This window comes from Crocodylus porosus, unplaced genomic scaffold (assembly GCF_001723895.1).
Source record: "Crocodylus porosus isolate Cpor-Errol unplaced genomic scaffold, CroPor_comp1, whole genome shotgun sequence".
NCBI lineage: Eukaryota > Metazoa > Chordata > Crocodylia > Crocodylidae > Crocodylus > Crocodylus porosus.
Genome location: NW_017728907.1, coordinates 46,967,279 through 46,977,536, shown reverse-complemented (window position 1 = coordinate 46,977,536; position 10,258 = coordinate 46,967,279). Strand labels below are relative to the sequence as shown.

At 44.6% G+C, this 10,258-nt stretch overlaps 2 protein-coding genes across 2 annotated transcripts in view; one reads left to right on the top strand and one right to left on the bottom strand.

Moving 5' to 3' along the window:
- Window positions 1–5,875, top strand: part of IPP (intracisternal A particle-promoted polypeptide) — a 16,057-nt gene extending 10,182 nt beyond the window's left edge. Inside the window, exons 6-7 of the mRNA XM_019530622.1 lie at window positions 468–777; window positions 2,963–5,875. Of these exons, the coding sequence (XP_019386167.1) occupies window positions 468–777; window positions 2,963–3,187 (535 nt within the window). The 3' untranslated portion in view covers window positions 3,188–5,875. The remainder of the gene's footprint in view (window positions 1–467; window positions 778–2,962) is intronic.
- On the bottom strand, window positions 3,836–7,306 carry TMEM69 (transmembrane protein 69; the record flags this gene model as incomplete). The annotated part of the gene is given in 4 exon segments (XM_019530621.1): window positions 3,836–6,958; window positions 6,960–7,061; window positions 7,063–7,143; window positions 7,145–7,306. Coding segments are annotated over 4 exon segments (441 nt in total), but the record flags the coding sequence as incomplete, so codon positions are not given.
- Between the last annotated feature and the right edge of the window lie 2,952 nt (window positions 7,307–10,258).

Below are 10,258 nucleotides of genomic sequence, written 5' to 3'. Positions count from 1 at the left end.
TGTAGAATTTGGAGTACATAAAGGTCTGCAGTCCTCTAACAAATATATAATTAAGAGACAATACTTAATAAATCAGTTCAGAAAACTCTTCCATTCTCTGTCAATTAGCCTTTGAATTGACTTTAAATAGCTTTCCTAGGGTGAAGAAGTAGTCCAGTATTTTCAAGGTTGCTGTATTTTTATATTACACAGTCTGTGGTTTAAAAAAAAAAAAGTTTCAAAAGCCAAATGTGTCGCATGTGAGGTCTGAATGCAGATGTTTATTAACATTCATCCAAGGGGTTGCCATCTTCTAAAATTTCCACTATACCCTTAATCAGTCAGTGACTGCTTTGACCAAAGATCCATTGTTTAACCCAAGAAATTCATGGTTTCTGTAGGCTACTTCTGAGCAACTACAGGATCTTGGCTTGTGCTCTAAGCTAATTTTTAAGACGAGAAGGAAATCAGTATTGTGCAAGATAAAGCAAAACTTGCTTTGTTGGTTTCAAGCAGTTGCATTATGATGTCTGTCATGTTTTACTGTTAGACTTAATAAGAGGAAATCCTGTCTCTCCAGGTCAAATATATGTTGTTGGGGGCATCAGCAATGAAGTAGAACTGTGTTCTGTTGAAGTCTATGATCCGAGATCCAAACGCTGGTCTGAGCTTCCTCCAATGGGCACCCGAAGAGCATACCTTGGTGTAGCTGCCCTCAACGACAGTATCTATTCTGTTGGAGGGTGGAATGAGACTCAAGAAGCACTTGCTACTGTGGAAAGATACTGCTTTGAAGAGGTAGGCTAGGGAACTTGGGAAACATGATTTCAGTTTATTTTATGGATAAAGATGCTAAGTAGGCAGTTTACCCTTGTTACTGTTTTAAATCTTGGACATTACGTAGGTGGGGAAGACGAGTAGAATTCAGACAGACATTTTAAAATAAACTTCATGCAGTCAGTAATTTTAATGGAAACTTCTGGGGACCTGAGAGCAGTGTCTATTATTCTATCAGGACCTGAGATTCTTGCTGATCTACTGAGTCATAGTTTCATAATTGTTAGGGGCTGGAAGGGACCTTACAGATCATTGGGTCCAGCCCTCTGCACGCAGGCAGGAAAGACTGCTGGGATAAGACGATGTTTTTTGAAGATCGCCAGAGTGGGTGACTGTACCACCTCTGGCTGTTCCAACCCCTCAACACATTGCTTGTAAAGAAGGTTTCCTTATGTCTAGCATGAAGTGATCTTCAGTCAGCTTGTGCCCATTGTTTCTTATCCTGCCCTGGGGGGCCTTGGTGACTAGAAGCTCCCCCAAACCCTGATATGCACCCCTGATATACTTAGAGGCTGCCACAAAGTCCCCCCCCAACCCTGTCTTCTGTTGTCCAGGCTAAACAGTCCCAAAGTCCCTCAGCCTTTCCTTATGCCTTTTGGTCTGGAGGCCTCGAATCATGTGTGTAGCCCTCCTCTGGTCTCTCTCAAGCTTCTCCACATGCTTCTTGAAGTGCGGCACCCAGAACTGGATGCAGTACTCCAGCTGCAGTCTCACCAAGGCCAAGCAGACTGGGAGGATTGCCTTGTGCAAGTTGCCTCGGTGGATGCATGCCAGTGTTTGGTTAGCTCTGCCAGCTGTGGCATTGCATTGGTGGCTCATGTTCATTTTGTTGTCAATCATGACACCTACATCTCACTCAGTTGTGGTGCTGACAAGCCTACCACTGCTGAGCCTGTAAGTGTGTTGTGGGTTATTTCTCCCTGGGTGGAGCACTTGACATTTCTCTGTATTGAACATTATCAGGTTGAGGTCCACCCGCTTCACAAACCTGTCCAGGTCAGCCTGTATTGCCAGACTATCTTTGGGCGTCACCACACTTCCCCATAGTTTGGTGTCATCAGCAAAGTTTGCCAGATTGCTTATAATACATGAATCCAGTAGAACAGTTGAAGAGCACTGGTCTGAGTACTGAACCCTGAGACACGCCACTGGTCACCATCTGCCTTGATGACTCAGTTCCATCAATCAATACCCTGTGGGTCCCGCCAGGGAGCCAGTTACCTAGCCACCAGACCGTGAAGTAGTTGAGGCCGCGTTTTCCCAGGTTGACCATGAGGACACTGTGGGAGCTGATCTCAATAATTTAACCTCAATCGTGTAGCATTTGAAAAGAAAACTCAAGTTCTCCTGGGTAATTTTAAGTTCACTACCCTACAGTAAATAGATCCATTACAGATTACTAAAAATGAGAGAGGGAAGCAGTTTTTCTATAAAATATCCAGTAGGTTACCCCAGATGCAAGTTAACGAGGTATGGCATTTATCCTAAAACCAGCCCCAGAGTGATTGTTGCTGATTGGACAGTAGGTGGCACTTTTTCTTCTGCAGTAAATACTGCATCAGTGTCCCAGTGTGATCATAGATATCATTGCTGTTTTTGTAGGTTCCATTTCCTGGATGAGATGTAAAACAGGTGCTGGCTACAGTTACTAAATATGATTTCTATGGTACTTTTTGTAGAGTAGTCTAGGCAACACTGGTGTGTTACCTAATTCTTTTGTGGGCATTTACATTTTTTATTCCCTAAATTTCCATTGAATTCGCAGTGGATGATATACTTTCATTTTCTGCCTTGCTGTGTTCTTCTGCTGTGCAGTGTGCAAAAGGTGTGCTATGCCAGGGATGTCTGAATCCCCTTGGTGGTGAATGTGTAACGTACACACATGGCATATGGCCTGGGAATTTGTTTGTTTGTTAGTTTTCCCACAAACTTTGTTCTCAGAGGGATCAAGCTCATCTTTGTAAAATGTTTTCTGATGTTTCAGGATGGAAGGTGCTGTGGACACAGATTCAAACATGATTACAGTAATAAATTTATACTAAGTGGTCATTTTAGATACTTCAGCCTTAATCTTACTCTGGGGAGTTGGGGTTTGTTATCCTCATAGCTGTTTGCTTAATTTTCTCCTCCTCTCTTCTCTCTTCAGGAGAAGTGGGTTGAAGTTGCATCGATGAAGGTGCCAAGAGCTGGAGTGTGCGTGGTAGCTGTAAATGGACTTCTGTATGCCATAGGAGGTCGAGCTTCCAGTCATGATTTTGCTGCCCCAGTAACCTCTGACACCGTAGAAGTTTATAACCCTCATCTAGACGCTTGGACTGAAATAGCCAACATGATCACCAGCCGCTGCGAAGGAGGCGTGGCAGTGCTCTGAAATAATAGGTGGTGTCTGGGGAACTTGCAGAGGAAGGAGGAACATCTGGCTCTTCTGAGATAAGACTTCGTGTTTCTTTGCCCAGGGCTTCACCCACCACCGAGTACTTTTGTGGAACGGATGGAAGAGCAACTCTCAAGTGGGCTGTAGGGCTTCTCCTTGGCAAAAAAGGATTAATTTCCCTCAAGATTAAAACCAGTCAGTCCATAGACTGTTTCATGAAATACAATCTAGAGGGAAATGACTAAAATAAGCTAGCTAATCGTGGAACTGTTTGGCAAAGCAGTCTCACCCCCCAAGATGATCTTTCCTCCTGGGATAACATTGGTGGGGCAGTCCAATGCTTTGGTGTCCCTGTGATGTGGCAAAGCTAGAACCATGCATAGCTCTTGAAGCCTAGATTCCTTTTAAGCAGCAAGGTTGTACCTGAAGCAAAGAGCAGCTTAGCCATTCCCGCACTGCTCAAGTGGTGGCAGAGAAAGTACCAGGAAGAGCTAATGGGAAATATCTTTACTGCTGAATATGCAAACTAAAAATCAACTGGAGGTGAATTTTACTGTGCTAGACTTTCTGGACAAAGGATGTGGTGATAGGTGACTGCCAAGTCTGCTTCTTCATTTGTCCTTCAATAAAGCCCAACATCCTTTAGTTCCTGCTGTTGGAGAGGTATCACTGAGGCCATCTTTCCTCTCCTCTATATTGCATCATGTCCATACCTTTGGCCTTCATTTCCCCCCTTTTTTTTAAAGTATCTACCTACACCCACACATGGTAACACCAAATACCCAAATACTTTTCTTTTCCCACTTCCAAATGATGCCTCTAATTTTGCAACCATGCCTTTTCCAGGCTGAAGCAGAAAGGGCCCATGTATTAGAAGTTGGCTCTGTTCAATTTTAAAGTAATATTACTGGTCTTTTCATTTCACCATGATCTTGAAGGTCCTATATTTAGCTTGAAAAAAGCTTTTTATTAATTATAATAATACTTATTTTTTAGCAAATGTAAGTTTGACACCAAATCCAAACTTAAGTTTTCCTATTTAATAAAAATTCCAGTACTTGAAATGCCTGTATCATGCAGTAGTGTTGTAGTATGTGTGCATACATTGGATAAGTGTCTTGGGACTCAAATAATGTGTCCCAAAGGAGAGTGTCAGAACTTGCTCTGGACACTGTTTTACATCACAAAACCACCATAAAAAATATAGCATAATTGGAAGTTGGCATTTTGTAGATGGAGGGACAGTCACTGTTTCTAGCCCATGGACAGCCTGTGCAATATAAGTTCATAACAATAAAAGCCTACACTTGATGTAGTAAGTAGTTAAGAATTCACCTACTTGCACAACATTACAACTAACACCATATGCTGAAGTTTGCTCTATATTGGAGTGTTTGCTTCTCTGATTTTTTTTTTAAATGGTTCTGGATACTTTTACTTCAGAAAGGATTAATGTCAGACATCAGAAATCCTTATTTTGTGTTTCTTTAGTTTAGAAACCATCTCACCTGGGTTAAACTGCTGTAAATTTAGTTAGTTCTATATAATGTTCGTGTTCCTCTCTCATGATGGAATTGTCTTAGCTTTTGTAATAAATAACATTGCTGCTGCTATCATCTAAAATGAGAGAAACTTTCTTAAGGAAAACTTTGTTCTAACTTTTGACAAGTCAAAGAGTGACTAGAAAAATGTACACGTTTGCCTCTAAAATAAAATAGTTCCTGTTTCCTTTCTTGTAGTGAGATCATTGGATAGAAGGTGCTTTAAATGACTGTTGCAGTAATACATTCTTGGTCGTACAGGAACTGGTGGAGAGGTACATACCAGGCCCTGTCTCTGTACTGCCCAATTTTTGAAAAGCCAGAAGAGAAAGAGAGAAGGGGTTTTTTGTAGTCAGGTAACTTAAAACTCCTGGCCTTTCTGTGTTATGATCCTGTCAGATTTCAGTTGGGTAATGTTGGCTTAATTTATTGGTCTCTCTTTCTGTGTGCCTGTTTGCAAATTCCACTTTACTTCCTCCATAAGAAAGCTTGACATGAACTCTGTTCCCAGAGGCAACCCTGTAATTAAAGGTGCAAAAATGTTAACAAAACTTTAAATGAAAATCCTGGAGTCTGAAGTATGCAGCCAGTATTCTGCAGGAATTGGGACTCATGGTTGCTATTTTTAAGAAATACAGGTTTCTCAAGTTATTGTGTTTGTGTCAGAATGGGTAAGTCATAAGTCTTTGAAGTCCTTGTGATTGGAACCCTAATTTTAACTCCCTTATTTAAAAAAGAAGTGAAAGACTCTTTGCTCTATTGAAGGAACATGGAAATTTACAGTTGCAGAACTAGTGTAGGGAAGTAACTTTAATAAAGTGCAGTCCTTACAGTAGTGAACATTTCCCTCTATTCCCTTGGAAACCAGCATTTAGTAAAACTGCTTTAACTCATTCTTAAATACCCACTTATTCCCAACTTTCTTGTACCATGTGCACCTGCATGTACATAGTCCCTCCCCCACTTCAAATTTCTGCTCTCACTGGCTGTAACAGGAATGAGAGGCAAGAGAAGACACATGAACACCTGGGATGTAGGGCTGAAGTTTGCCACTTAGTACATCTGCATTCTCTTGACCAGCCTAGAACAGTTGCTCAGCTCATGCAGGAGAACAAACAACTAGCTTCCTTTACAAAAAAAAAAAGGCTCGGAGCCCCAAGCCTTCTGCCAAACCTTATGAGTAGCGCTCATTGTTCCAGCGCACTTTTTTAGCTAAGGTTAGTGGGAAGGAGGGGAGGGGAGTGATTAACCCTGAAGTGCATGTTCAGCCCGGATTGGGTCCTTAGTTAACTTCAATGAAAAGGATCTTTGTGTTGGAAGCCAGTACGTAGTTGTTACAAGAGGCATCTTAGAGAAGGTCCACTTACTGTCCTTTTTTTTTTTAAACAGAAGTAGTTTTAACAACATTTAGTTGACATTCCTGAGGTAAGTGCTGATCTCAGTTTGACACCGTTTGTCTACATACATTATATTATTACTACCTCATAATTACCAATAACTCTGATTTCTCTTCAGCTGAAGTTGGGCAAAGGAAGAGTTGCTTTTACCTGTTGCATTGAGCAATTCATAGCCAGCATTTCCAGAAAAACTGCTGAATATATTATGACTAGGCGTTCTTTCCAGTCACAGTACATAGTACCTACACTGCAGGTGTTGTGCCACTCGGGAAGAACAAACAGGGCTTTTCTCCAAAAGATGTGTAATCTTTATAAAAGCTATGAGTTCATTCTTCCTGCTGCAGAACTTGTCACACTTTAGTTAAACCACCTATCCCCATCATTACTTTAATATTGAAACTGAGCAATTCAATTTGAAGACTTGTTTTGGAGCAGCATCCTAAAACCTCACTTGGGGAAGGTGTGTATGTCTTGAAAACGGTCTTAATGGTGACCAGATGCAAGTCCTTCTTCGCCTGACTTTGATCTCAAATGCAGTGCTTTGTATATTGCTGGCTTTCATTTTCCAGTTAAGGTTCTAGGCTGGAAGAGGAAGGAGGTGAAACATTATATTCCCACTATTCTGTATTCCCACAATACAGAAACATGTAACAAGTCTCTTCTGTTGAGTTGTTGCTATGTTTTCATTTGCTCTTATTTGTCTCTGTTACTTAATTGCTTCTCTGGAAGAGTGGTCATGTATGCCAGGCCAGCCAGCACTGCCAAAGTACAGCCAGCACTGTTAAAATTCCCCTTTGGGCTTTAAATCAATGGGGATAAGTAGGAAGGAGGGGCAAGGTCATAATGTTTCACTATGCCTAAACCAATTATCAACATGATTGCAGCTTGACTGAAGTCATTTCTGAAAAGTAAAGCAAACCAGGCTATTAAAAGGAGGAACTGTACATATGGCGAAATTCCTCTAACCTGGACTTGCAGGGCTGTGTTCTGGGACAGCAAATCCCCACCTGGTTTTTATCTAGAAAAAAGATTATACAGGCTTCACAGGAAACCTGAGTAAATGCCAGCTCAGGGTAGTAAGGCTTTTCGATGACCTTTACCTCTGGCACTGAAACAAATAGAATCAGCCCCACAAGTCTGAGGTAGATGGCTAGCTTTGGCGAGTTCTTTAGTGGTCTTCATAGTGGATCACAGTAGACCCACTTTCTGGGGTTCTGGTTTCTTCAGGTAGTGAGGGGAGATGTGGAAGCCCCAATCCATGGTCTTGCATGCTGGTACCTGGATGAAGAGTTGGCATTTTGAAGGAAGAGACAAGGTTCCCTGCAGGTAGAGACTGAGAGAAGAGCAAGTGATCTTATTCTTTCAGTGTTGCAGCAGTCTGTGAAGAGGCAACTTCTGGAGCTGCAAAGACAGAAATTATTAGGAGCGTCTAACTAGCATGTGTTCGCTAGGAGAGCCAATTGGATGTACCCGGTCTAGAATTTAAGCCCTGTTCTAAAAACTTTTTACAAGAGTCAAATACCCTATTAAGCAGTTTTGGGGTTTTTTTCATTATTCCCTTCACTTAAGCACCACCTCGCTGGCCTGTCTTTATATCTATCAAAAGGAGCAAGTCACACATTTATTCTTAATGTCTTTTCTCTAGGTCACAATTTCATGGCTATGTCATTACAATAAAGAGGAATTTTGAGGTGCCAACTGACATCGTTCATCCTTTATATCCAAATCCATTGGTAGTTACAGCCATGCAATCCTACTAACCAGTACAGTTGCAGCTAAACACAGGTTTACACATTCTAATGTTAACAGGAGTCAGTTGCAAGTGATGGGTGTGGGTGTAGCAGTAGGCCTACGGTGAAGCCACATGGTTGAGCTGGGATTCAAATAGAGGAACAGACTAATGACAGATACCAGACAAGTATTTAGGGAGAAAAATGCTTTGCACTCTTATACACTGTACAAATGCAGGAAAAGTCACTTGGAAAAATTAAGTGATGAAAATGAAGCCTGCTTGCTATAAAACAGAAGCCAACAGTGTTTAATACAGAAGTCCCTTTCTGTTCTATTTATTATTTCTGGACAAGGTACATATAGCACTTTAGAGACTTAATTTGAAAGCCACAGATAAGTAACAGCACTGTAAGGGGAAACATCTGCCTTACCAGCAGGCCTTAAGGAAATGGAAGACACCTTTTTATTGTGGAGAAGCTGCTGCACATCAGCTTCCATGCAGCTCTTAACAGAGTAGGACTTTGATGCAATGGCAAAGAGGCCAAGACAACTGGGGATCTTGTTCCGCTACAGCACTGGTTTCCAACCCTGGGTTGCGACCCAAATGAGGGTTGTGGGGGGCGATGCCAGCAGCGCTGCACTGCATGCCAGGAGCTCCCTCACCCCCATGCTCCACTCCCAGCAGCAGGGCGTGGGGGAAAAACAAGGCTGGGAACCACTGCACTACAGCCTTTACAGCCATTGAGTTATAACATCTTTCACCTGCTTCAGCACTGAGACCTTGCAGACCCATGGCTGGGGGCTGGGCAGGCTTATTACAGTGGCGACCTCTACTCACCATGTCACAGTAGTACTGTCAAAGGATGCGTGTGGCTCTTCAGGAGAGAAAGCATTGCCATCCGCTCTCCTCGCATCCTGGCGGAGCCTGCAGTTGCTTATTTCACAGCTAACCTTCCCTGAAGGTCATTCCACTACCCACCACCTGTGGACACGCTGGGTGGCCACACAGCCTAAAGGAATAAAAGAAGGAAAAAAACCCCAAAATTATGAGAGTCCAGTCAGGCAGTAGCTTGTACTCAGCGGGGTAACCAAGCTCGGCTATGAGACACACCAAAGTTACTGCATCAGTTTTAGTTTTCTGCTGGAACAGTCAGAGAAACTATTTCATCTACAGATAATTAAGCAGATCATTATTTTTCAGACCTGCATCCTGCCGCATCCAAAAGACTCAGAGGAGCTAGTTGAGAAATACAATCCAAGAAGAACAGATCAGGACGGTGCCGCCTCTTTTCTGACCATGTTCCCGCATCTGCCTGCCTGTGCTACACCTCGCGTGCAGTTAGAGCTCTTCACCATTTCCATCTTCTTCTGCTCTGGGGTCATTTGTATGGACTATGAGCACTAACCCATGGACTAAAAGCACTTATAGAGGCAGTCCTCGACTTAAGACGTTTCAAGTTACAATGACCGGCACTTACGACGTTTATGAGTTGACACCGTTTTGACTTCCTGACGTCAGTATCAACTTTATGGCGCTCGATGAGACTGGACGCCGTGCCAGCGAACAAGTCTGCTGCATCGCCCATCTGCCCAAACGTCCTGGGACACTCGTTTTCAGAAAGCAGATGAGACTCCAGAAAACCTGCAGCCGAGCCTCCAGCCAAGAGCCCTTCAAAAACTCCAGCACAGTCACCTCAAAGAAGTCCTTCCAAATCAGCACGATTGCTATTTCCACTGGAAATACGCTGATGTAGCCGTATTACCCGCCTACGAGTGACTGAGTACGAAGCACGACTCTTGCCGGCCCGCGTGGTGCAGCGCTCCGGGGGGGTGCCCGCGAGGGGAGGCCTGGGCTGGGGGCCATCACGGGCGGGCACAGGCCGAGGCAGGGGCCGCGGGTAGACCTGGGGTCCGAGCCGACGCACCACGTCGCTGCTCCACGCCGCGCCCGCGCTCCCACCCGCCCACGTGGGCGCGCAGCAGGAACAACCGCTTCCGGTGCTCTCGGGGAAGCTTCTGGCAGGAAACGTGCGCCTCCCCCACCCCCCCCCGTCCCGGCTGGGAGCACGGGCCTGGCGCTTGAGTTCCGCTCGGGGCAGGGCCGTTTTCTCGCTTCCCGTCGGCGCGTTTGCTTGTCTGATTTCAGCCCCCGCCTTCCTCCTCCTCCGTGCGCGCAGGTGCTTGGGAGGGGTGTCGCCACATGCAAAAGCGCGCGCGCCTGTCCCTTTAAGGACAAGTAGGACGCCCCGCTGCTCTCCCACGTGCGCGCGGCACGCTGGGACACGTAGTCTCGAGCGGCGGCGCCCTCGGCGCATGCGCGGATCAGGCCCCGCCCCGCGTCGGTGGGCGTGGCTCTGCCCCGCCCCCTCCGGCCCCCGGCCGGGCAGGGCCGCGACGCC